The sequence below is a fragment of the Haliotis cracherodii genome, unplaced genomic scaffold, assembly GCF_022045235.1.
Source record: "Haliotis cracherodii isolate W230 unplaced genomic scaffold, xgHalCrac1.p SCAF_2, whole genome shotgun sequence".
Taxonomy (NCBI): domain Eukaryota; kingdom Metazoa; phylum Mollusca; class Gastropoda; order Lepetellida; family Haliotidae; genus Haliotis; species Haliotis cracherodii.
The window spans coordinates 80,185,125-80,212,607 of NW_027266275.1; the positions used below are offsets into that span (position 1 = coordinate 80,185,125).

Sequence of the window (27,483 nt, forward strand, 5' to 3'; positions counted from 1 at the left end):
GTTTTCATGCAATGTATGTTTAATTCCAGACATGACACAAAAGAATGTAAGAAAGAGAGTTGAGCTATCGTTCAAGATTCCTAGTCTACCTGAGAACGAACGTCTCCGATTAGCTGAGTTCCGGTGCAGACGCTCTGTATCTCCTTTAAAGAAGTACAGGGTCAAGGTCATCATTCTCAAGGGAGAGAATATCGCACGAAAAGCTAACATCAGGGTCAAACCTATTACACAGGGTGAATATTATGTATTTGACATCAGTCGAGCCATCAAAGCCTTCATCAACGGTTACCACGGTGACGCCACCATTCATGTGGAAATACCACGGACATTCTCCAGAATTCTTTTGAAAACAGCATCCGAAACTTATGGATACTTACTTGTATTTTATTTGGAAAATCGCCACTTTCTTCAAAACGTTTTGGAAACCTACAAAGTGGAAGAGCATTCCACTTTTGATGGATTAGGTAATATAGCATCACGCGCTAAAAGATCGGCACATGCCACAAGCAGACGTCGAGAACGCAAGAACAGACGATGGAAGAAGTCCGGGAAGAAACAAGGCTGTCGTCTGTACGACTTTAACGTGGACTTCAAGACGATCGGCTGGGGACAGTGGATCATCCACCCTACACGCTTCAACTCCAAATTCTGCCACGGAAACTGTCCCTCCCCCATCGACATCCGATTCAAACCCACCAATCACGCCATGTTGCAGTCACTCATGAGAAGCAAGCGCTCCAACGCTGCTCCCGACCTTTGTTGTGTCCCAACCAAACTGGAACCTCTCAGCATGATGTACGTGGAGGATGGCGAAGTTGTTGTACGTCATCACGAGGACATGATCGCCTCAGAATGTGGATGTCAATGACGTTGACGTCTCCCATGAACACCAATGGACTATGTCATGAATTCTGATCGTAATCAGCTGCCAAACAACCAATCTGTGTCATGACACCTTGGCACGGCCAATTGTAACTGTGATATATAGATATACAATGGTGCTATTTTGTAGATACTGATTTGCTTCATGTAAAAGAAATGGATCGTTTGTAATAAATGTTACACTGTACCAAACTCTCTTTCTTGAATCATCGTAATATTATTTCTTTAGCGCTACACAGAACAATTTATATTCCAATATGACACATCCAACTAGTCAGTCCAAGGAGGTTACTCTTTTATAAACAATTAGAAAATACATACTCGTACAACTTTCGATTGCACTTCACCTTCCATCGGTCATTCGTTACCAAGGATAGTTAGTTTGTGCTTGCATGTCACCTGAAATTACCTTTTCAATGCAATACATGGAATGCATACGAATTCTCTTATTGACACTTAAAATAGGTGTGATAAATAGGAAGAGCGCACTCCTCATTTTTATCATGAGAAAACACTCTTGAAGTGTATCATGATAACCTGATTAGCACAAGTAGTTGCATGCCTTTGACACAAAGGAGATTAACAAAGAGGCCACCAGTGAAAGTGACATGGCTGCAGCAAGCGAAATAAAAAACCTTAACGTATGTTGACAAGCATAAATTGATTTTCACACGCCATATCCTAACCATGTTTTCTATATGCGTCAACGAATGTGGTGTCAGCGACATTCGGCAGAATTAATCAACGATCAATCATTGTTGGCAGTAAAATTGTGAAGAGTGAAACCCTTTCTTTCCGGATGGTGCCATTCCTTGTAAAAAACGTCCGGAAAGACGAAATATATATGGATACGGCGAAAACTTTGTGTTTTCATATATACATTCCAAACAAGACTGCATTATTTAACTGGAGTGGCTACAAGTCATACAATGTTTTCGAAACCTCTGTAGCTGTCTGTTCCTTAATTACTTACCACCATTTGAAAGCGGACTATGATTAAGGATTCCAAATCAAAGACAAAAGAATCTTATTCAGAATATTATGGTATGTTCAAGGAACCCTCTTTTTATTTCATTATAATATATATTTCGGCAATGAAGGCAATGTTTATTTTTTCTCGGGTTCGTGATTAGCTGATAGTTTTAATCCATTTTTGAATTCCAATAACGCCAATAAGTAAGTAATAATTTGTAAAACATTCAGGGATGTACCAATTATTTATTTAACAAAGAAGTCAATAATGTCCTTTCAGTGTTAACAATTTCATGTTGTTTCAAGATCACAGGGCCACAGAGCAATGATAATAATAATAAGGCAGGAGACATGCTAACATACTGAGACTGAGTGTGTTGTCTGACATGGCGACGTCTACATCGACGTTGTTGCACCAAGGCATGGCGGGACACTGATACACACTTAGTTGAGGAGGATTAAAAATACTTGATCTTTATGATGTTTTGATGATAGATAATCTCTTATCACGACATGTGTCATTACATTCTTTATCCTCATAAAACGGGAGAAAATGTTGCTGTGTTGATCACTTTGGTTTCTTAACAATCTTGGTGAACTTAACTACTTGAAATGCATCCTTCAATTCCTCTTATGAATAGCTTTGGTGAGGAACTAACACATACAGTGTATTACAGAAGGTAGCAACATGTAAACAGAGAGATAGCAATAATGGAACATTGTAGTTCAGAAATATGAAACTAATATCTTATATTTGGGTACTTTCTATATGCTTAACTTGATTGTTACATACTATGCGAATATGTGCTCCCAATAACAGCAGTGCAATGAAACCTTGCAATCAGCATTTAAGAATCGCTTTGATGAATATTCACTGAGGCGTGTAATCGTTCACTCTAAAAGCTGACGAGGTGTTTTCTTAAAGGAAACTAGGAACTAGCTGAGATTAACGGGATGAGTGTGATCCGGGAGACAGGATCAGACAGTGATTGTTCGACAGTCAGATGAGACAGGGAGACGGGCTTGTTACTGTGGAGGAGCATGATAGCCGCTGTCTGGGAACTGAATAGTGAAAAGAGTATGTACCTGTAAAGATGAAGGCCATCTTACACTGACGAATTGTGAATATGCATACGCCGTGATTTAAAGAAGCATATACAGTTTCTGGGACTTGGCACCAATATATAAATATACCGAATATACATGTAAGATCAGAATTAGTTGTGCAATTTCATTGAATCAAGAAAGCGTAATTCAATCTGACAACATCGGATTCCTGTATATAGCTTATGCGTATATTAAAATAACAATGTTTAATGTCAGAGAATCTATATTTCATGCCTTAAGAAGATAACTTCCACATGTACAGTAGTATATTACAGAATATTTTCATAAACACCTTGCTGGAAACATATGGTAATAAGATCTATGTAATTATTTTTTTCAAATTATTCGTTTGCAAAATATATTATCTGTCAAATCACAGCAACGCTTAAAATTATATCAATGTAGCAGATACGTGTTTATTTTACATACGATGCGTACAATTACACATAATACACGCGACTACCATTTCTCTAAAGCAGATTATAAGCATTGCCTGAAGGAATATGAACACCTCGCCAACACCCGGCCATTGAATGACCACTCGTCTTGTATACACAAGTAGTTGGGTCTGGTATATAACGCTACACGGGAGCTATCACATGATCACTTGCATTGCCACATCCTACACTTGCACACCAAAATATCTATCCAACTGTCTGAAAATGTCGCAGTTTAAAATGGCAATTTTCTTTCTGATATGTGTCGGAAATGTTGGAGGACGAGGTATTGCTTTTCCCAAACAATTGCTAACCCAAGATGTTCGAGTCCTAACTGATACTTATGGGAATGGTGCACGACCTCTTGCAGATCTGTCCCCTATTGTTGGAAGGTTGAGTCATCCAGTTGATTATCAAAAGCCTTCAACACAATTCATGGTACAATTGTTTAACATTCTTCAAAAAGGGGCACCACTTGCAAGAGCGGCAGGCAGAAAGCTGAACACAGCTGATTTCAAGAAAGCAGACACCATCAGGAGCTTCACGGCTAAAGGTAATCTTTAACCTGGAGTCAGATCACATACGATTTTAATCATTAACAAACAAATATGAAAAAAGTAAGAAATTCAATATATCAAGGCCAGGGAATAAGCAGTCTCGATTGTCTGCCGAAACAATTGCAATGCGCATAAAATGCCAAATAGTGATGGAAATTAGATGAATGGCTCGCAGACGTTAAGCATTCACTGCAAGAATATTCTTGATGTAAATGTTTTATTTGTACAACTTTGGTTTTCATGCAATGTATGTTTAATTCCAGACATGACACAAAAGAATGTAAGAAAGAGAGTTGAGCTATCGTTCAAGATTCCTAGTCTACCTGAGAACGAACGTCTCCGATTAGCTGAGTTCCGGTGCAGACGCTCTGTATCTCCTTTAAAGAAGTACAGGGTCAAGGTCATCATTCTCAAGGGAGAGAATATCGCACGAAAAGCTAACATCAGGGTCAAACCTATTACACAGGGTGAATATTATGTATTTGACATCAGTCGAGCCATCAAAGCCTTCATCAACGGTTACCACGGTGACGCCACCATTCATGTGGAAATACCACGGACATTCTCCAGAATTCTTTTGAAAACAGCATCCGAAACTTATGGATACTTACTTGTATTTTATTTGGAAAATCGCCACTTTCTTCAAAACGTTTTGGAAACCTACAAAGTGGAAGAGCATTCCACTTTTGATGGATTAGGTAATATAGCATCACGCGCTAAAAGATCGGCACATGCCACAAGCAGACGTCGAGAACGCAAGAACAGACGATGGAAGAAGTCCGGGAAGAAACAAGGCTGTCGTCTGTACGACTTTAACGTGGACTTCAAGACGATCGGCTGGGGACAGTGGATCATCCACCCTACACGCTTCAACTCCAAATTCTGCCACGGAAACTGTCCCTACCCCATCGACATCCGATTCAAACCCACCAATCACGCCATGTTGCAGTCACTCATGAGAAGCAAGCGCTCCAACGCTGCTCCCGACCTTTGTTGTGTCCCAACCAAACTGGAACCTCTCAGCATGATGTACGTGGAGGATGGCGAAGTTGTTGTACGTCATCACGAGGACATGATCGCCTCAGAATGTGGATGTCAATGACGTTGACGTCTCCCATGAACACCAATGGACTATGTCATGAATTCTGATCGTAATCAGCTGCCAAACAACCAATCTGTGTCATGACACCTTGGCACGGCCAATTGTAACTGTGATATATAGATATACAATGGTGCTATTTTGTAGATACTGATTTGCTTCATGTAAAAGAAATGGATCGTTTGTAATAAATGTTACACTGTACCAAACTCTCTTTCTTGAATCATCGTAATATTATTTCTTTAGCGCTACACAGAACAATTTATATTCCAATATGACACATCCAACTAGTCAGTCCAAGGAGGTTACTCTTTTATAAACAATTAGAAAATACATACTCGTACAACTTTCGATTGCACTTCACCTTCCATCGGTCATTCGTTACCAAGGATAGTTAGTTTGTGCTTGCATGTCACCTGAAATTACCTTTTCAATGCAATACATGGAATGCATACGAATTCTCTTATTGACACTTAAAATAGGTGTGATAAATAGGAAGAGCGCACTCCTCATTTTTATCATGAGAAAACACTCTTGAAGTGTATCATGATAACCTGATTAGCACAAGTAGTTGCATGCCTTTGACACAAAGGAGATTAACAAAGAGGCCACCAGTGAAAGTGACATGGCTGCAGCAAGCGAAATAAAAAACCTTAACGTATGTTGACAAGCATAAATTGATTTTCACACGCCATATCCTAACCATGTTTTCTATATGCGTCAACGAATGTGGTGTCAGCGACATTCGGCAGAATTAATCAACGATCAATCATTGTTGGCAGTAAAATTGTGAAGAGTGAAACCCTTTCTTTCCGGATGGTGCCATTCCTTGTAAAAAACGTCCGGAAAGACGAAATATATATGGATACGGCGAAAACTTTGTGTTTTCATATATACATTCCAAACAAGACTGCATTATTTAACTGGAGTGGCTACAAGTCATACAATGTTTTCGAAACCTCTGTAGCTGTCTGTTCCTTAATTACTTACCACCATTTGAAAGCGGACTATGATTAAGGATTCCAAATCAAAGACAAAAGAATCTTATTCAGAATATTATGGTATGTTCAAGGAACCCTCTTTTTATTTCATTATAATATATATTTCGGCAATGAAGGCAATGTTTATTTTTTCTCGGGTTCGTGATTAGCTGATAGTTTTAATCCATTTTTGAATTCCAATAACGCCAATAAGTAAGTAATAATTTGTAAAACATTCAGGGATGTACCAATTATTTATTTAACAAAGAAGTCAATAATGTCCTTTCAGTGTTAACAATTTCATGTTGTTTCAAGATCACAGGGCCACAGAGCAATGATAATAATAATAAGGCAGGAGACATGCTAACATACTGAGACTGAGTGTGTTGTCTGACATGGCGACGTCTACATCGACGTTGTTGCACCAAGGCATGGCGGGACACTGATACACACTTAGTTGAGGAGGATTAAAAATACTTGATCTTTATGATGTTTTGATGATAGATAATCTCTTATCACGACATGTGTCATTACATTCTTTATCCTCATAAAACGGGAGAAAATGTTGCTGTGTTGATCACTTTGGTTTCTTAACAATCTTGGTGAACTTAACTACTTGAAATGCATCCTTCAATTCCTCTTATGAATAGCTTTGGTGAGGAACTAACACATACAGTGTATTACAGAAGGTAGCAACATGTAAACAGAGAGATAGCAATAATGGAACATTGTAGTTCAGAAATATGAAACTAATATCTTATATTTGGGTACTTTCTATATGCTTAACTTGATTGTTACATACTATGCGAATATGTGCTCCCAATAACAGCAGTGCAATGAAACCTTGCAATCAGCATTTAAGAATCGCTTTGATGAATATTCACTGAGGCGTGTAATCGTTCACTCTAAAAGCTGACGAGGTGTTTTCTTAAAGGAAACTAGGAACTAGCTGAGATTAACGGGATGAGTGTGATCCGGGAGACAGGATCAGACAGTGATTGTTCGACAGTCAGATGAGACAGGGAGACGGGCTTGTTACTGTGGAGGAGCATGATAGCCGCTGTCTGGGAACTGAATAGTGAAAAGAGTATGTACCTGTAAAGATGAAGGCCATCTTACACTGACGAATTGTGAATATGCATACGCCGTGATTTAAAGAAGCATATACAGTTTCTGGGACTTGGCACCAATATATAAATATACCGAATATACATGTAAGATCAGAATTAGTTGTGCAATTTCATTGAATCAAGAAAGCGTAATTCAATCTGACAACATCGGATTCCTGTATATAGCTTATGCGTATATTAAAATAACAATGTTTAATGTCAGAGAATCTATATTTCATGCCTTAAGAAGATAACTTCCACATGTACAGTAGTATATTACAGAATATTTTCATAAACACCTTGCTGGAAACATATGGTAATAAGATCTATGTAATTATTTTTTTCAAATTATTCGTTTGCAAAATATATTATCTGTCAAATCACAGCAACGCTTAAAATTATATCAATGTAGCAGATACGTGTTTATTTTACATACGATGCGTACAATTACACATAATACACGCGACTACCATTTCTCTAAAGCAGATTATAAGCATTGCCTGAAGGAATATGAACACCTCGCCAACACCCGGCCATTGAATGACCACTCGTCTTGTATACACAAGTAGTTGGGTCTGGTATATAACGCTACACGGGAGCTATCACATGATCACTTGCATTGCCACATCCTACACTTGCACACCAAAATATCTATCCAACTGTCTGAAAATGTCGCAGTTTAAAATGGCAATTTTCTTTCTGATATGTGTCGGAAATGTTGGAGGACGAGGTATTGCTTTTCCCAAACAATTGCTAACCCAAGATGTTCGAGTCCTAACTGATACTTATGGGAATGGTGCACGACCTCTTGCAGATCAGTCCCCTATTGTTGGAAGGTTGAGTCATCCAGTTGATTATCAAAAGCCTTCAACACAATTCATGGTACAATTGTTTAACATTCTTCAAAAAGGGGCACCACTTGCAAGAGCGGCAGGCAGAAAGCTGAACACAGCTGATTTCAAGAAAGCAGACACCATCAGGAGCTTCACGGCTAAAGGTAATCTTTAACCTGGAGTCAGATCACATACGATTTTAATCATTAACAAACAAATATGAAAAAAGTAAGAAATTCAATATATCAAGGCCAGGGAATAAGCAGTCTCGATTGTCTGCCGAAACAATTGCAATGCGCATAAAATGCCAAATAGTGATGGAAATTAGATGAATGGCTCGCAGACGTTAAGCATTCACTGCAAGAATATTCTTGATGTAAATGTTTTATTTGTACAACTTTGGTTTTCATGCAATGTATGTTTAATTCCAGACATGACACAAAAGAATGTAAGAAAGAGAGTTGAGCTATCGTTCAAGATTCCTAGTCTACCTGAGAACGAACGTCTCCGATTAGCTGAGTTCCGGTGCAGACGCTCTGTATCTCCTTTAAAGAAGTACAGGGTCAAGGTCATCATTCTCAAGGGAGAGAATATCGCACGAAAAGCTAACATCAGGGTCAAACCTATTACACAGGGTGAATATTATGTATTTGACATCAGTCGAGCCATCAAAGCCTTCATCAACGGTTACCACGGTGACGCCACCATTCATGTGGAAATACCACGGACATTCTCCAGAATTCTTTTGAAAACAGCATCCGAAACTTATGGATACTTACTTGTATTTTATTTGGAAAATCGCCACTTTCTTCAAAACGTTTTGGAAACCTACAAAGTGGAAGAGCATTCCACTTTTGATGGATTAGGTAATATAGCATCACGCGCTAAAAGATCGGCACATGCCACAAGCAGACGTCGAGAACGCAAGAACAGACGATGGAAGAAGTCCGGGAAGAAACAAGGCTGTCGTCTGTACGACTTTAACGTGGACTTCAAGACGATCGGCTGGGGACAGTGGATCATCCACCCTACACGCTTCAACTCCAAATTCTGCCACGGAAACTGTCCCTCCCCCATCGACATCCGATTCAAACCCACCAATCACGCCATGTTGCAGTCACTCATGAGAAGCAAGCGCTCCAACGCTGCTCCCGACCTTTGTTGTGTCCCAACCAAACTGGAACCTCTCAGCATGATGTACGTGGAGGATGGCGAAGTTGTTGTACATCATCACGAGGACATGATCGCCTCTGAATGTGGATGTCGATGACGTTGACGTCTCCCATGAACACCAATGGACTATGTCATGAATTCTGATCGTAATCAGCTGCCAAACAACCAATCTGTGTCATGACACCTTGGCACGGCCAATTGTAACTGTGATATATAGATATACAATGGTGCTATTTTGTAGATACTGATTTGCTTCATGTAAAAGAAATGGATCGTTTGTAATAAATGTTACACTGTACCAAACTCTCTTTCTTGAATCATCGTAATATTATTTCTTTAGCGCTACACAGAACAATTTATATTCCAATATGACACATCCAACTAGTCAGTCCAAGGAGGTTACTCTTTTATAAACAATTAGAAAATACATACTCGTACAACTTTCGATTGCACTTCACCTTCCATCGGTCATTCGTTACCAAGGATAGTTAGTTTGTGCTTGCATGTCACCTGAAATTACCTTTTCAATGCAATACATGGAATGCATACGAATTCTCTTATTGACACTTAAAATAGGTGTGATAAATAGGAAGAGCGCACTCCTCATTTTTATCATGAGAAAACACTCTTGAAGTGTATCATGATAACCTGATTAGCACAAGTAGTTGCATGCCTTTGACACAAAGGAGATTAACAAAGAGGCCACCAGTGAAAGTGACATGGCTGCAGCAAGCGAAATAAAAAACCTTAACGTATGTTGACAAGCATAAATTGATTTTCACACGCCATATCCTAACCATGTTTTCTATATGCGTCAACGAATGTGGTGTCAGCGACATTCGGCAGAATTAATCAACGATCAATCATTGTTGGCAGTAAAATTGTGAAGAGTGAAACCCTTTCTTTCCGGATGGTGCCATTCCTTGTAAAAAACGTCCGGAAAGACGAAATATATATGGATACGGCGAAAACTTTGTGTTTTCATATATACATTCCAAACAAGACTGCATTATTTAACTGGAGTGGCTACAAGTCATACAATGTTTTCGAAACCTCTGTAGCTGTCTGTTCCTTAATTACTTACCACCATTTGAAAGCGGACTATGATTAAGGATTCCAAATCAAAGACAAAAGAATCTTATTCAGAATATTATGGTATGTTCAAGGAACCCTCTTTTTATTTCATTATAATATATATTTCGGCAATGAAGGCAATGTTTATTTTTTCTCGGGTTCGTGATTAGCTGATAGTTTTAATCCATTTTTGAATTCCAATAACGCCAATAAGTAAGTAATAATTTGTAAAACATTCAGGGATGTACCAATTATTTATTTAACAAAGAAGTCAATAATGTCCTTTCAGTGTTAACAATTTCATGTTGTTTCAAGATCACAGGGCCACAGAGCAATGATAATAATAATAAGGCAGGAGACATGCTAACATACTGAGACTGAGTGTGTTGTCTGACATGGCGACGTCTACATCGACGTTGTTGCACCAAGGCATGGCGGGACACTGATACACACTTAGTTGAGGAGGATTAAAAATACTTGATCTTTATGATGTTTTGATGATAGATAATCTCTTATCACGACATGTGTCATTACATTCTTTATCCTCATAAAACGGGAGAAAATGTTGCTGTGTTGATCACTTTGGTTTCTTAACAATCTTGGTGAACTTAACTACTTGAAATGCATCCTTCAATTCCTCTTATGAATAGCTTTGGTGAGGAACTAACACATACAGTGTATTACAGAAGGTAGCAACATGTAAACAGAGAGATAGCAATAATGGAACATTGTAGTTCAGAAATATGAAACTAATATCTTATATTTGGGTACTTTCTATATGCTTAACTTGATTGTTACATACTATGCGAATATGTGCTCCCAATAACAGCAGTGCAATGAAACCTTGCAATCAGCATTTAAGAATCGCTTTGATGAATATTCACTGAGGCGTGTAATCGTTCACTCTAAAAGCTGACGAGGTGTTTTCTTAAAGGAAACTAGGAACTAGCTGAGATTAACGGGATGAGTGTGATCCGGGAGACAGGATCAGACAGTGATTGTTCGACAGTCAGATGAGACAGGGAGACGGGCTTGTTACTGTGGAGGAGCATGATAGCCGCTGTCTGGGAACTGAATAGTGAAAAGAGTATGTACCTGTAAAGATGAAGGCCATCTTACACTGACGAATTGTGAATATGCATACGCCGTGATTTAAAGAAGCATATACAGTTTCTGGGACTTGGCACCAATATATAAATATACCGAATATACATGTAAGATCAGAATTAGTTGTGCAATTTCATTGAATCAAGAAAGCGTAATTCAATCTGACAACATCGGATTCCTGTATATAGCTTATGCGTATATTAAAATAACAATGTTTAATGTCAGAGAATCTATATTTCATGCCTTAAGAAGATAACTTCCACATGTACAGTAGTATATTACAGAATATTTTCATAAACACCTTGCTGGAAACATATGGTAATAAGATCTATGTAATTATTTTTTTCAAATTATTCGTTTGCAAAATATATTATCTGTCAAATCACAGCAACGCTTAAAATTATATCAATGTAGCAGATACGTGTTTATTTTACATACGATGCGTACAATTACACATAATACACGCGACTACCATTTCTCTAAAGCAGATTATAAGCATTGCCTGAAGGAATATGAACACCTCGCCAACACCCGGCCATTGAATGACCACTCGTCTTGTATACACAAGTAGTTGGGTCTGGTATATAACGCTACACGGGAGCTATCACATGATCACTTGCATTGCCACATCCTACACTTGCACACCAAAATATCTATCCAACTGTCTGAAAATGTCGCAGTTTAAAATGGCAATTTTCTTTCTGATATGTGTCGGAAATGTTGGAGGACGAGGTATTGCTTTTCCCAAACAATTGCTAACCCAAGATGTTCGAGTCCTAACTGATACTTATGGGAATGGTGCACGACCTCTTGCAGATCAGTCCCCTATTGTTGGAAGGTTGAGTCATCCAGTTGATTATCAAAAGCCTTCAACACAATTCATGGTACAATTGTTTAACATTCTTCAAAAAGGGGCACCACTTGCAAGAGCGGCAGGCAGAAAGCTGAACACAGCTGATTTCAAGAAAGCAGACACCATCAGGAGCTTCACGGCTAAAGGTAATCTTTAACCTGGAGTCAGATCACATACGATTTTAATCATTAACAAACAAATATGAAAAAAGTAAGAAATTCAATATATCAAGGCCAGGGAATAAGCAGTCTCGATTGTCTGCCGAAACAATTGCAATGCGCATAAAATGCCAAATAGTGATGGAAATTAGATGAATGGCTCGCAGACGTTAAGCATTCACTGCAAGAATATTCTTGATGTAAATGTTTTATTTGTACAACTTTGGTTTTCATGCAATTTATGTTTAATTCCAGACATGACACAAAAGAATGTAAGAAAGAGAGTTGAGCTATCGTTCAAGATTCCTAGTCTACCTGAGAACGAACGTCTCCGATTAGCTGAGTTCCGGTGCAGACGCTCTGTATCTCCTTTAAAGAAGTACAGGGTCAAGGTCATCATTCTCAAGGGAGAGAATATCGCACGAAAAGCTAACATCAGGGTCAAACCTATTACACAGGGTGAATATTATGTATTTGACATCAGTCGAGCCATCAAAGCCTTCATCAACGGTTACCACGGTGACGCCACCATTCATGTGGAAATACCACGGACATTCTCCAGAATTCTTTTGAAAACAGCATCCGAAACTTATGGATACTTACTTGTATTTTATTTGGAAAATCGCCACTTTCTTCAAAACGTTTTGGAAACCTACAAAGTGGAAGAGCATTCCACTTTTGATGGATTAGGTAATATAGCATCACGCGCTAAAAGATCGGCACATGCCACAAGCAGACGTCGAGAACGCAAGAACAGACGATGGAAGAAGTCCGGGAAGAAACAAGGCTGTCGTCTGTACGACTTTAACGTGGACTTCAAGACGATCGGCTGGGGACAGTGGATCATCCACCCTACACGCTTCAACTCCAAATTCTGCCACGGAAACTGTCCCTCCCCCATCGACATCCGATTCAAACCCACCAATCACGCCATGTTGCAGTCACTCATGAGAAGCAAGCGCTCCAACGCTGCTCCCGACCTTTGTTGTGTCCCAACCAAACTGGAACCTCTCAGCATGATGTACGTGGAGGATGGCGAAGTTGTTGTACATCATCACGAGGACATGATCGCCTCTGAATGTGGATGTCGATGACGTTGACGTCTCCCATGAACACCAATGGACTATGTCATGAATTCTGATCGTAATCAGCTGCCAAACAACCAATCTGTGTCATGACACCTTGGCACGGCCAATTGTAACTGTGATATATAGATATACAATGGTGCTATTTTGTAGATACTGATTTGCTTCATGTAAAAGAAATGGATCGTTTGTAATAAATGTTACACTGTACCAAACTCTCTTTCTTGAATCATCGTAATATTATTTCTTTAGCGCTACACAGAACAATTTATATTCCAATATGACACATCCAACTAGTCAGTCCAAGGAGGTTACTCTTTTATAAACAATTAGAAAATACATACTCGTACAACTTTCGATTGCACTTCACCTTCCATCGGTCATACGTTACCAAGGATAGTTAGTTTGTGCTTGCATGTCACCTGAAATTACCTTTTCAATGCAATACATGGAATGCATACGAATTCTCTTATTGACACTTAAAATAGGTGTGATAAATAGGAAGAGCGCACTCCTCATTTTTATCATGAGAAAACACTCTTGAAGTGTATCATGATAACCTGATTAGCACAAGTAGTTGCATGCCTTTGACACAAAGGAGATTAACAAAGAGGCCACCAGTGAAAGTGACATGGCTGCAGCAAGCGAAATAAAAAACCTTAACGTATGTTGACAAGCATAAATTGATTTTCACACGCCATATCCTAACCATGTTTTCTATATGCGTCAACGAATGTGGTGTCAGCGACATTCGGCAGAATTAATCAACGATCAATCATTGTTGGCAGTAAAATTGTGAAGAGTGAAACCCTTTCTTTCCGGATGGTGCCATTCCTTGTAAAAAACGTCCGGAAAGACGAAATATATATGGATACGGCGAAAACTTTGTGTTTTCATATATACATTCCAAACAAGACTGCATTATTTAACTGGAGTGGCTACAAGTCATACAATGTTTTCGAAACCTCTGTAGCTGTCTGTTCCTTAATTACTTACCACCATTTGAAAGCGGACTATGATTAAGGATTCCAAATCAAAGACAAAAGAATCTTATTCAGAATATTATGGTATGTTCAAGGAACCCTCTTTTTATTTCATTATAATATATATTTCGGCAATGAAGGCAATGTTTATTTTTTCTCGGGTTCGTGATTAGCTGATAGTTTTAATCCATTTTTGAATTCCAATAACGCCAATAAGTAAGTAATAATTTGTAAAACATTCAGGGATGTACCAATTATTTATTTAACAAAGAAGTCAATAATGTCCTTTCAGTGTTAACAATTTCATGTTGTTTCAAGATCACAGGGCCACAGAGCAATGATAATAATAATAAGGCAGGAGACATGCTAACATACTGAGACTGAGTGTGTTGTCTGACATGGCGACGTCTACATCGACGTTGTTGCACCAAGGCATGGCCGGACACTGATACACACTTAGTTGAGGAGGATTAAAAATACTTGATCTTTATGATGTTTTGATGATAGATAATCTCTTATCACGACATGTGTCATTACATTCTTTATCCTCATAAAACGGGAGAAAATGTTGCTGTGTTGATCACTTTGGTTTCTTAACAATCTTGGTGAACTTAACTACTTGAAATGCATCCTTCAATTCCTCTTATGAATAGCTTTGGTGAGGAACTAACACATACAGTGTATTACAGAAGGTAGCAACATGTAAACAGAGAGATAGCAATAATGGAACATTGTAGTTCAGAAATATGAAACTAATATCTTATATTTGGGTACTTTCTATATGCTTAACTTGATTGTTACATACTATGCGAATATGTGCTCCCAATAACAGCAGTGCAATGAAACCTTGCAATCAGCATTTAAGAATCGCTTTGATGAATATTCACTGAGGCGTGTAATCGTTCACTCTAAAAGCTGACGAGGTGTTTTCTTAAAGGAAACTAGGAACTAGCTGAGATTAACGGGATGAGTGTGATCCGGGAGACAGGATCAGACAGTGATTGTTCGACAGTCAGATGAGACAGGGAGACGGGCTTGTTACTGTGGAGGAGCATGATAGCCGCTGTCTGGGAACTGAATAGTGAAAAGAGTATGTACCTGTAAAGATGAAGGCCATCTTACACTGACGAATTGTGAATATGCATACGCCGTGATTTAAAGAAGCATATACAGTTTCTGGGACTTGGCACCAATATATAAATATACCGAATATACATGTAAGATCAGAATTAGTTGTGCAATTTCATTGAATCAAGAAAGCGTAATTCAATCTGACAACATCGGATTCCTGTATATAGCTTATGCGTATATTAAAATAACAATGTTTAATGTCAGAGAATCTATATTTCATGCCTTAAGAAGATAACTTCCACATGTACAGTAGTATATTACAGAATATTTTCATAAACACCTTGCTGGAAACATATGGTAATAAGATCTATGTAATTATTTTTTTCAAATTATTCGTTTGCAAAATATATTATCTGTCAAATCACAGCAACGCTTAAAATTATATCAATGTAGCAGATACGTGTTTATTTTACATACGATGCGTACAATTACACATAATACACGCGACTACCATTTCTCTAAAGCAGATTATAAGCATTGCCTGAAGGAATATGAACACCTCGCCAACACCCGGCCATTGAATGACCACTCGTCTTGTATACACAAGTAGTTGGGTCTGGTATATAACGCTACACGGGAGCTATCACATGATCACTTGCATTGCTACATCCTACACTTGCACACCAAAATATCTATCCAACTGTCTGAAAATGTCGCAGTTTAAAATGGCAATTTTCTTTCTGATATGTGTCGGAAATGTTGGAGGACGAGGTATTGCTTTTCCCAAACAATTGCTAACCCAAGATGTTCGAGTCCTAACTGATACTTATGGGAATGGTGCACGACCTCTTGCAGATCTGTCCCCTATTGTTGGAAGGTTGAGTCATCCAGTTGATTATCAAAAGCCTTCAACACAATTCATGGTACAATTGTTTAACATTCTTCAAAAAGGGGCACCACTTGCAAGAGCGGCAGGCAGAAAGCTGAACACAGCTGATTTCAAGAAAGCAGACACCATCAGGAGCTTCACGGCTAAAGGTAATCTTTAACCTGGAGTCAGATCACATACGATTTTAATCATTAACAAACAAATATGAAAAAAGTAAGAAATTCAATATATCAAGGCCAGGGAATAAGCAGTCTCGATTGTCTGCCGAAACAATTGCAATGCGCATAAAATGCCAAATAGTGATGGAAATTAGATGAATGGCTCGCAGACGTTAAGCATTCACTGCAAGAATATTCTTGATGTAAATGTTTTATTTGTACAACTTTGGTTTTCATGCAATGTATGTTTAATTCCAGACATGACACAAAAGAATGTAAGAAAGAGAGTTGAGCTATCGTTCAAGATTCCTAGTCTACCTGAGAACGAACGTCTCCGATTAGCTGAGTTCCGGTGCAGACGCTCTGTATCTCCTTTAAAGAAGTACAGGGTCAAGGTCATCATTCTCAAGGGAGAGAATATCGCACGAAAAGCTAACATCAGGGTCAAACCTATTACACAGGGTGAATATTATGTATTTGACATCAGTCGAGCCATCAAAGCCTTCATCAACGGTTACCACGGTGACGCCACCATTCATGTGGAAATACCACGGACATTCTCCAGAATTCTTTTGAAAACAGCATCCGAAACTTATGGATACTTACTTGTATTTTATTTGGAAAATCGCCACTTTCTTCAAAACGTTTTGGAAACCTACAAAGTGGAAGAGCATTCCACTTTTGATGGATTAGGTAATATAGCATCACGCGCTAAAAGATCGGCACACGCCACAAGCAGACGTCGAGAACGCAAGAACAGACGATGGAAGAAGTCCGGGAAGAAACAAGGCTGTCGTCTGTACGACTTTAACGTGGACTTCAAGACGATCGGCTGGGGACAGTGGATCATCCACCCTACACGCTTCAACTCCAAATTCTGCCACGGAAACTGTCCCTCCCCCATCGACATCCGATTCAAACCCACCAATCACGCCATGTTGCAGTCACTCATGAGAAGCAAGCGCTCCAACGCTGCTCCCGACCTTTGTTGTGTCCCAACCAAACTGGAACCTCTCAGCATGATGTACGTGGAGGATGGCGAAATTGTTGTACGTCATCACGAGGACATGATCGCCTCTGAATGTGGATGTCGATGACGTTGACGTCTCCCATGAACACCAATGGACTATGTCATGAATTCTGATCGTAATCAGCTGCCAAACAACCAATCTGTGTCATGACACCTTGGCACGGCCAATTGTAACTGTGATATATAGATATACAATGGTGCTATTTTGTAGATACTGATTTGCTTCATGTAAAAGAAATGGATCGTTTGTAATAAATGTTACACTGTACCAAACTCTCTTTCTTGAATCATCGTAATATTATTTCTTTAGCGCTACACAGAACAATTTATATTCCAATATGACACATCCACCTGTCAGTCCAAGGAGGTTACTCTTTTATAAACAATTAGAAAATACATACTCGTACAACTTTCGATTGCACTTCACCTTCCATCGGTCATACGTTACCAAGGATAGTTAGTTTGTGCTTGCATGTCACCTGAAATTACCTTTTCAATGCAATACATGGAATGCATACGAATTCTCTTATTGACACTTAAAATAGGTGTGATAAATAGGAAGAGCGCACTCCTCATTTTTATCATGAGAAAACACTCTTGAAGTGTATCATGATAACCTGATTAGCACAAGTAGTTGCATGCCTTTGACACAAAGGAGATTAACAAAGAGGCCACCAGTGAAAGTGACATGGCTGCAGCAAGCGAAATAAAAAACCTTAACGTATGTTGACAAGCATAAATTGAAACCCTTTCTTTCCGGATGGTGCCATTCCTTGTAAAAAACGTCCGGAAAGACGAAATATATATGGATACGGCGAAAACTTTGTGTTTTCATATATACATTCCAAACAAGACTGCATTATTTAACTGGAGTGGCTACAAGTCATACAATGTTTTCGAAACCTCTGTAGCTGTCTGTTCCTTAATTACTTACCACCAATTGAAAGCGGACTATGATTAAGGATTCCAAATCAAAGACAAAAGAATCTTATTCAGAATATTATGGTATGTTCAAGGAACCCTCTTTTTATTTCATTATAATATATATTTCGGCAATGATGGCAATGTTTATTTTTTAGTTTTAATCCATTTTTGAATTCCAATAACGCCAATAAGTAAGTAATAATTTGTAAAACATTCAGGGATGTACCAATTATTTATTTAACAAAGAAGTCAATAATGTCCTTTCAGTGTTAACAATTTCATGTTGTTTCAAGATCACAGGGCCACAGAGCAATGATAATAATAATAAGGCAGGAGACATGCTAACATACTGAGACTGAGTGTGTTGTCTGACATGGCGACGTCTACATCGACGTTGTTGCACCAAGGCATGGCGGGACACTGATACACACTTAGTTGAGGAGGATTAAAAATACTTGATCTTTATGATGTTTTGATGATAGATAATCTCTTATCACGACATGTGTCATTACATTCTTTATCCTCATAAAACGGGAGAAAATGTTGCTGTGTTGATCACTTTGGTTTCTTAACAATCTTGGTGAACTTAACTACTTGAAATGCATCCTTCAATTCCTCTTATGAATAGCTTTGGTGAGGAACTAACACATACAGTGTATTACAGAAGGTAGCAACATGTAAACAGAGAGATAGCAATAATGGAACATTGTAGTTCAGAAATATGAAACTAATATCTTATATTTGGGTACTTTCTATATGCTTAACTTGATTGTTACATACTATGCGAATATGTGCACCCAATAACAGCAGTGCAATGAAACCTTGCAATCAGCATTTAAGAATCGCTTTGATGAATATTCACTGAGGCGTGTAATCGTTCACTCTAAAAGCTGACGAGGTGTTTTCTTAAAGGAAACTAGGAACTAGCTGAGATTAACGGGATGAGTGTGATCCGGGAGACAGGATCAGACAGTGATTGTTCGACAGTCAGATGAGACAGGGAGACGGGCTTGTTACTGTGGAGGAGCATGATAGCCGCTGTCTGGGAACTGAATAGTGAAAAGAGTATGTACCTGTAAAGATGAAGGCCATCTTACACTGACGAATTGTGAATATGCATACGCCGTGATTTAAAGAAGCATATACAGTTTCTGGGACTTGGCACCAATATATAAATATACCGAATATACATGTAAGATCAGAATTAGTTGTGCAATTTCATTGAATCAAGAAAGCGTAATTCAATCTGACAACATCGGATTCCTGTATATAGCTTATGCGTATATTAAAATAACAATGTTTAATGTCAGAGAATCTATATTTCATGCCTTAAGAAGATAACTTCCACATGTACAGTAGTATATTACAGAATATTTTCATAAACACCTTGCTTGAAACATATGGTAATAAGATCTATGTAATTATTTTTTTCAAATTATTCGTTTGCAAAATATATTATCTGTCAAATCACAGCAACGCTTAAAATTATATCAATGTAGCAGATACGTGTTTATTTTACATACGATGCGTACAATTACACATAATACACGCGACTACCATTTCTCTAAAGCAGATTATAAGCATTGCCTGAAGGAATATGAACACCTCGCCAACACCCGGCCATTGAATGACCACTCGTCTTGTATACACAAGTAGTTGGGTCTGGTATATAACGCTACACGGGAGCTATCACATGATCACTTGCATTGCCACATCCTACACTTGCACACCAAAATATCTATCCAACTGTCTGAAAATGTCGCAGTTTAAAATGGCAATTTTCTTTCTGATATGTGTCGGAAATGTTGGAGGACGAGGTATTGCTTTTCCCAAACAATTGCTAACCCAAGATGTTCGAGTCCTAACTGATACTTATGGGAATGGTGCACGACCTCTTGCAGATCTGTCCCCTATTGTTGGAAGGTTGAGTCATCCAGTTGATTATCAAAAGCCTTCAACACAATTCATGGTACAATTGTTTAACATTCTTCAAAAAGGGGCACCACTTGCAAGAGCGGCAGGCAGAAAGCTGAACACAGCTGATTTCAAGAAAGCAGACACCATCAGGAGCTTCACGGCTAAAGGTAATCTTTAACCTGGAGTCAGATCACATACGATTTTAATCATTAACAAACAAATATGAAAAAAAAGTAAGAAATTCAATATATCAAGGCCAGGGAATAAGCAGTCTCGATTGTCTGCCGAAACAATTGCAATGCGCATAAAATGCCAAATAGTGATGGAAATTAGATGAATGGCTCGCAGACGTTAAGCATTCACTGCAAGAATATTCTTGATGTAAATGTTTTATTTGTACAACTTTGGTTTTCATGCAATGTATGTTTAATTCCAGACATGACACAAAAGAATGTAAGAAAGAGAGTTGAGCTATCGTTCAAGATTCCTAGTCTACCTGAGAACGAACGTCTCCGATTAGCTGAGTTCCGGTGCAGACGCTTTGTATCTCCTTTAAAGAAGTACAGGGTCAAGGTCATCATTCTCAAGGGAGAGAATATCGCACGAAAAGCTAACATCAGGGTCAAACCTATTACACAGGGTGAATATTATGTATTTGACATCAGTCGAGCCATCAAAGCCTTCATCAACGGTTACCACGGTGACGCCACCATTCATGTGGAAATACCACGGACATTCTCCAGAATTCTTTTGAAAACAGCATCCGAAACTTATGGATACTTACTTGTATTTTATTTGGAAAATCGCCACTTTCTTCAAAACGTTTTGGAAACCTACAAAGTGGAAGAGCATTCCACTTTTGATGGATTAGGTAATATAGCATCACGCGCTAAAAGATCGGCACACGCCACAAGCAGACGTCGAGAACGCAAGAACAGACGATGGAAGAAGTCAGGGAAGAAACAAGGCTGTCGTCTGTACGACTTTAACGTGGACTTCAAGACGATCGGCTGGGGACAGTGGATCATCCACCCTACACGCTTCAACTCCAAATTCTGCCACGGAAACTGTCCCTCCCCCATCGACATCCGATTCAAACCCACCAATCACGCCATGTTGCAGTCACTCATGAGAAGCAAGCGCTCCAACGCTGCTCCCGACCTTTGTTGTGTCCCAACCAAACTGGAACCTCTCAGCATGATGTACGTGGAGGATGGCGAAGTTGTTGTACGTCATCACGAGGACATGATCGCCTCTGAATGTGGATGTCGATGACGTTGACGTCTCCCATGAACACCAATGGACTATGTCATGAATTCTGATCGTAATCAGCTGCCAAACAACCAATCTGTGTCATGACACCTTGGCACGGCCAATTGTAACTGTGATATATAGATATACAATGGTGCTATTTTGTAGATACTGATTTGCTTCATGTAAAAGAAATGGATCGTTTGTAATAAATGTTACACTGTACCAAACTCTCTTTCTTGAATCATCGTAATATTATTTCTTTAGCGCTACACAGAACAATTTATATTCCAATATGACACATCCACCTGTCAGTCCAAGGAGGTTACTCTTTTATAAACAATTAGAAAATACATACTCGTACAACTTTCGATTGCACTTCACCTTCCATCGGTCATACGTTACCAAGGATAGTTAGTTTGTGCTTGCATGTCACCTGAAATTACCTTTTCAATGCAATACATGGAATGCATACGAATTCTCTTATTGACACTTAAAATAGGTGTGATAAATAGGAAGAGCGCACTCCTCATTTTTATCATGAGAAAACACTCTTGAAGTGTATCATGATAACCTGATTAGCACAAGTAGTTGCATGCCTTTGACACAAAGGAGATTAACAAAGAGGCCACCAGTGAAAGTGACATGGCTGCAGCAAGCGAAATAAAAAACCTTAACGTATGTTGACAAGCATAAATTGATCTTCACACGCCATATCCTAACCATGTTTTTTATATGCGTCAACGAATGTGGTGTCAGCGACATTCGGCAGAATTAATCAACGATCAATCATTGTTGGCAGTAAAATTGTGAAGAGTGAAACCCTTTCTTTCCGGATGGTGCCATTCCTTGTAAAAAACGTCCGGAAAGACGAAATATATATGGATACGGCGAAAACTTTGTGTTTTCATATATACATTCCAAACAAGACTGCATTATTTAACTGGAGTGGCTACAAGTCATACAATGTTTTCGAAACCTCTGTAGCTGTCTTTTCCTTAATTACTTACCACCAATTGAAAGTGGACTATGATTAAGGATTCCAAATCAAAGACAAAAGAATCTTATTCAGAATATTATGGTATGTTCAAGGAACCCTCTTTTTATTTCATTATAATATATATTTCGGCAATGATGGCAATGTTTATTTTTTAGTTTTAATCCATTTTTGAATTCCAATAACGCCAATAAGTAAGTAATAATTTGTAAAACATTCAGGGATGTACCAATTATTTATTTAACAAAGAAGTCAATAATGTCCTTTCAGTGTTAACAATTTCATGTTGTTTCAAGATCACAGGGCCACAGAGCAATGATAATAATAATAAGGCAGGAGACATGCTAACATACTGAGACTGAGTGTGTTGTCTGACATGGCGACGTCTACATCGACGTTGTTGCACCAAGGCATGGCGGGACACTGATACACACTTAGTTGAGGAGGATTAAAAATACTTGATCTTTATGATGTTTTGATGATAGATAATCTCTTATCACGACATGTGTCATTACATTCTTTATCCTCATAAAACGGGAGAAAATGTTGCTGTGTTGATCACTTTGGTTTCTTAACAATCTTGGTGAACTTAACTACTTGAAATGCATCCTTCAATTCCTCTTATGAATAGCTTTGGTGAGGAACTAACACATACAGTGTATTACAGAAGGTAGCAACATGTAAACAGAGAGATAGCAATAATGGAACATTGTAGTTCAGAAATATGAAACTAATATCTTATATTTGGGTACTTTCTATATGCTTAACTTGATTGTTACATACTATGCGAATATGTGCACCCAATAACAGCAGTGCAATGAAACCTTGCAATCAGCATTTAAGAATCGCTTTGATGAATATTCACTGAGGCGTGTAATCGTTCACTCTAAAAGCTGACGAGGTGTTTTCTTAAAGGAAACTAGGAACTAGCTGAGATTAACGGGATGAGTGTGATCCGGGAGACAGGATCAGACAGTGATTGTTCGACAGTCAGATGAGACAGGGAGACGGGCTTGTTACTGTGGAGGAGCATGATAGCCGCTGTCTGGGAACTGAATAGTGAAAAGAGTATGTACCTGTAAAGATGAAGGCCATCTTACACTGACGAATTGTGAATATGCATACGCCGTGATTTAAAGAAGCATATACAGTTTCTGGGACTTGGCACCAATATATAAATATACCGAATATACATGTAAGATCAGAATTAGTTGTGCAATTTCATTGAATCAAGAAAGCGTAATTCAATCTGACAACATCGGATTCCTGTATATAGCTTATGCGTATATTAAAATAACAATGTTTAATGTCAGAGAATCTATATTTCATGCCTTAAGAAGATAACTTCCACATGTACAGTAGTATATTACAGAATATTTTCATAAACACCTTGCTTGAAACATATGGTAATAAGATCTATGTAATTATTTTTTTCAAATTATTCGTTTGCAAAATATATTATCTGTCAAATCACAGCAACGCTTAAAATTATATCAATGTAGCAGATACGTGTTTATTTTACATACGATGCGTACAATTACACATAATACACGCGACTACCATTTCTCTAAAGCAGATTATAAGCATTGCCTGAAGGAATATGAACACCTCGCCAACACCCGGCCATTGAATGACCACTCGTCTTGTATACACAAGTAGTTGGGTCTGGTATATAACGCTACACGGGAGCTATCACATGATCACTTGCATTGCCACATCCTACACTTGCACACCAAAATATCTATCCAACTGTCTGAAAATGTCGCAGTTTAAAATGGCAATTTTCTTTCTGATATGTGTCGGAAATGTTGGAGGACGAGGTATTGCTTTTCCCAAACAATTGCTAACCCAAGATGTTCGAGTCCTAACTGATACTTATGGGAATGGTGCACGACCTCTTGCAGATCTGTCCCCTATTGTTGGAAGGTTGAGTCATCCAGTTGATTATCAAAAGCCTTCAACACAATTCATGGTACAATTGTTTAACATTCTTCAAAAAGGGGCACCACTTGCAAGAGCGGCAGGCAGAAAGCTGAACACAGCTGATTTCAAGAAAGCAGACACCATCAGGAGCTTCACGGCTAAAGGTAATCTTTAACCTGGAGTCAGATCACATACGATTTTAATCATTAACAAACAAATATGAAAAAAGTAAGAAATTCAATATATCAAGGCCAGGGAATAAGCAGTCTCGATTGTCTGCCGAAACAATTGCAATGCGCATAAAATGCCAAATAGTGATGGAAATTAGATGAATGGCTCGCAGACGTTAAGCATTCACTGCAAGAATATTCTTGATGTAAATGTTTTATTTGTACAACTTTGGTTTTCATGCAATGTATGTTTAATTCCAGACATGACACAAAAGAATGTAAGAAAGAGAGTTGAGCTATCGTTCAAGATTCCTAGTCTACCTGAAAACGAACGTCTCCGATTAGCTGAGTTCCGGTGCAGACGCTCTGTATCTCCTTTAAAGAAGTACAGGGTCAAGGTCATCATTCTCAAGGGAGAGAATATCGCACGAAAAGCTAACATCAGGGTCAAACCTATTACACAGGGTGAATATTATGTATTTGACATCAGTCGAGCCATCAAAGCCTTCATCAACGGTTACCACGGTGACGCCACCATTCATGTGGAAATACCACGGACATTCTCCAGAATTCTTTTGAAAACAGCATCCGAAACTTATGGATACTTACTTGTATTTTATTTGGAAAATCGCCACTTTCTTCAAAACGTTTTGGAAACCTACAAAGTGGAAGAGCATTCCACTTTTGATGGATTAGGTAATATAGCATCACGCGCTAAAAGATCGGCACACGCCACAAGCAGACGTCGAGAACGCAAGAACAGACGATGGAAGAAGTCCGGGAAGAAACAAGGCTGTCGTCTGTACGACTTTAACGTGGACTTCAAGACGATCGGCTGGGGACAGTGGATCATCCACCCTACACGCTTCAACTCCAAATTCTGCCACGGAAACTGTCCCTCCCCCATCGACATCCGATTCAAACCCACCAATCACGCCATGTTGCAGTCACTCATGAGAAGCAAGCGCTCCAACGCTGCTCCCGACCTTTGTTGTGTCCCAACCAAACTGGAACCTCTCAGCATGATGTACGTGGAGGATGGCGAAGTTGTTGTACGTCATCACGAGGACATGATCGCCTCTGAATGTGGATGTCGATGACGTTGACGTCTCCCATGAACACCAATGGACTATGTCATGAATTCTGATCGTAATCAGCTGCCAAACAACCAATCTGTGTCATGACACCTTGGCACGGCCAATTGTAACTGTGATATATAGATATACAATGGTGCTATTTTGTAGATACTGATTTGCTTCATGTAAAAGAAATGGATCGTTTGTAATAAATGTTACACTGTACCAAACTCTCTTTCTTGAATCATCGTAATATTATTTCTTTAGCGCTACACAGAACAATTTATATTCCAATATGACACATCCACTTGTCAGTCCAAGGAGGTTACTCTTTTATAAACAATTAGAAAATACATACTCGTACAACTTTCGATTGCACTTCACCTTCCATCGGTCATACGTTACCAAGGATAGTTAGTTTGTGCTTGCATGTCACCTGAAATTACCTTTTCAATGCAATACATGGAATGCATACGAATTCTCTTATTGACACTTAAAATAGGTGTGATAAATAGGAAGAGCGCACTCCTCATTTTTATCATGAGAAAACACTCTTGAAGTGTATCATGATAACCTGATTAGCACAAGTAGTTGCATGCCTTTGACACAAAGGAGATTAACAAAGAGGCCACCAGTGAAAGTGACATGGCTGCAGCAAGCGAAATAAAAAACCTTAACGTATGTTGACAAGCATAAATTGATCTTCACACGCCATATCCTAACCATGTTTTTTATATGCGTCAACGAATGTGGTGTCAGCGACATTCGGCAGAATTAATCAACGATCAATCATTGTTGGCAGTAAAATTGTGAAGAGTGAAACCCTTTCTTTCCGGATGGTGCCATTCCTTGTAAAAAACGTCCGGAAAGACGAAATATATATGGATACGGCGAAAACTTTGTGTTTTCATATATACATTCCAAACAAGACTGCATTATTTAACTGGAGTGGCTACAAGTCATACAATGTTTTCGAAACCTCTGTAGCTGTCTTTTCCTTAATTACTTACCACCAATTGAAAGTGGACTATGATTAAGGATTCCAAATCAAAGACAAAAGAATCTTATTCAGAATATTATGGTATGTTCAAGGAACCCTCTTTTTATTTCATTATAATATATATTTCGGCAATGATGGCAATGTTTATTTTTTAGTTTTAATCCATTTTTGAATTCCAATAACGCCAATAAGTAAGTAATAATTTGTAAAACATTCAGGGATGTGCCAATTATTTATTTAACAAAGAAGTCAATAATGTCCTTTCAGTGTTAACAATTTCATGTTGTTTCAAGATCACAGGGCCACAGAGCAATGATAATAATAATAAGGCAGGAGACATGCTAACATACTGAGACTGAGTGTGTTGTCTGACATGGCGACGTCTACATCGACGTTGTTGCACCAAGGCATGGCGGGACACTGATACACACTTAGTTGAGGAGGATTAAAAATACTTGATCTTTATGATGTTTTGATGATAGATAATCTCTTATCACGACATGTGTCATTACATTCTTTATCCTCATAAAACGGGAGAAAATGTTGCTGTGTTGATCACTTTGGTTTCTTAACAATCTTGGTGAACTTAACTACTTGAAATGCATCCTTCAATTCCTCTTATGAATAGCTTTGGTGAGGAACTAACACATACAGTGTATTACAGAAGG

The 27,483-nt window shown here is 38.6% G+C and overlaps 7 protein-coding genes across 7 annotated transcripts; all 7 read left to right on the forward strand.

The window, feature by feature from the left end:
- Positions 1–31: 31 nt before the first annotated feature.
- On the forward strand, positions 32–868 carry LOC139467822 (growth/differentiation factor 6-A-like). The gene has a single exon (XM_071249327.1). The coding sequence runs from the start codon at positions 32–34 to the stop codon at positions 866–868; it is 837 nt and encodes a 278-aa protein (XP_071105428.1).
- Positions 869–4,220: 3,352 nt separating this feature from the next.
- Positions 4,221–5,057, forward strand: LOC139467823 (growth/differentiation factor 6-A-like). The gene has a single exon (XM_071249328.1). The coding sequence runs from the start codon at positions 4,221–4,223 to the stop codon at positions 5,055–5,057; it is 837 nt and encodes a 278-aa protein (XP_071105429.1).
- A 3,352-nt stretch (positions 5,058–8,409) lies between these two features.
- On the forward strand, positions 8,410–9,246 carry LOC139467824 (growth/differentiation factor 6-A-like). The gene has a single exon (XM_071249329.1). The coding sequence runs from the start codon at positions 8,410–8,412 to the stop codon at positions 9,244–9,246; it is 837 nt and encodes a 278-aa protein (XP_071105430.1).
- A 3,352-nt stretch (positions 9,247–12,598) lies between these two features.
- On the forward strand, positions 12,599–13,435 carry LOC139467825 (growth/differentiation factor 6-A-like). The gene has a single exon (XM_071249330.1). It carries the CDS (start codon positions 12,599–12,601, stop codon positions 13,433–13,435), a length of 837 nt encoding a protein of 278 aa, XP_071105431.1.
- A 3,352-nt stretch (positions 13,436–16,787) lies between these two features.
- On the forward strand, positions 16,788–17,624 carry LOC139467827 (growth/differentiation factor 6-A-like). Its single transcript, XM_071249331.1, has one exon. The coding sequence runs from the start codon at positions 16,788–16,790 to the stop codon at positions 17,622–17,624; it is 837 nt and encodes a 278-aa protein (XP_071105432.1).
- A 3,212-nt stretch (positions 17,625–20,836) lies between these two features.
- On the forward strand, positions 20,837–21,673 carry LOC139467828 (growth/differentiation factor 6-A-like). The gene has a single exon (XM_071249332.1). The coding sequence runs from the start codon at positions 20,837–20,839 to the stop codon at positions 21,671–21,673; it is 837 nt and encodes a 278-aa protein (XP_071105433.1).
- A 3,329-nt stretch (positions 21,674–25,002) lies between these two features.
- LOC139467829 (growth/differentiation factor 6-A-like) lies at positions 25,003–25,839 on the forward strand. Its single transcript, XM_071249333.1, has one exon. The coding sequence runs from the start codon at positions 25,003–25,005 to the stop codon at positions 25,837–25,839; it is 837 nt and encodes a 278-aa protein (XP_071105434.1).
- Positions 25,840–27,483: the final 1,644 nt, after the last annotated feature.

What these genes read in the sequence shown, in the direction of transcription:
- LOC139467822 (XM_071249327.1), top strand. Translation starts at nt 32, where the DNA reads ATGACACAAAAGAATGTAAGAAAGAGAGTTGAGCTATCGTTCAAGATT.
- LOC139467823 (XM_071249328.1), top strand. Translation starts at nt 4,221, where the DNA reads ATGACACAAAAGAATGTAAGAAAGAGAGTTGAGCTATCGTTCAAGATT.
- LOC139467824 (XM_071249329.1), top strand. Translation starts at nt 8,410, where the DNA reads ATGACACAAAAGAATGTAAGAAAGAGAGTTGAGCTATCGTTCAAGATT.
- LOC139467825 (XM_071249330.1), top strand. Translation starts at nt 12,599, where the DNA reads ATGACACAAAAGAATGTAAGAAAGAGAGTTGAGCTATCGTTCAAGATT.
- LOC139467827 (XM_071249331.1), top strand. Translation starts at nt 16,788, where the DNA reads ATGACACAAAAGAATGTAAGAAAGAGAGTTGAGCTATCGTTCAAGATT.
- LOC139467828 (XM_071249332.1), top strand. Translation starts at nt 20,837, where the DNA reads ATGACACAAAAGAATGTAAGAAAGAGAGTTGAGCTATCGTTCAAGATT.
- LOC139467829 (XM_071249333.1), top strand. Translation starts at nt 25,003, where the DNA reads ATGACACAAAAGAATGTAAGAAAGAGAGTTGAGCTATCGTTCAAGATT.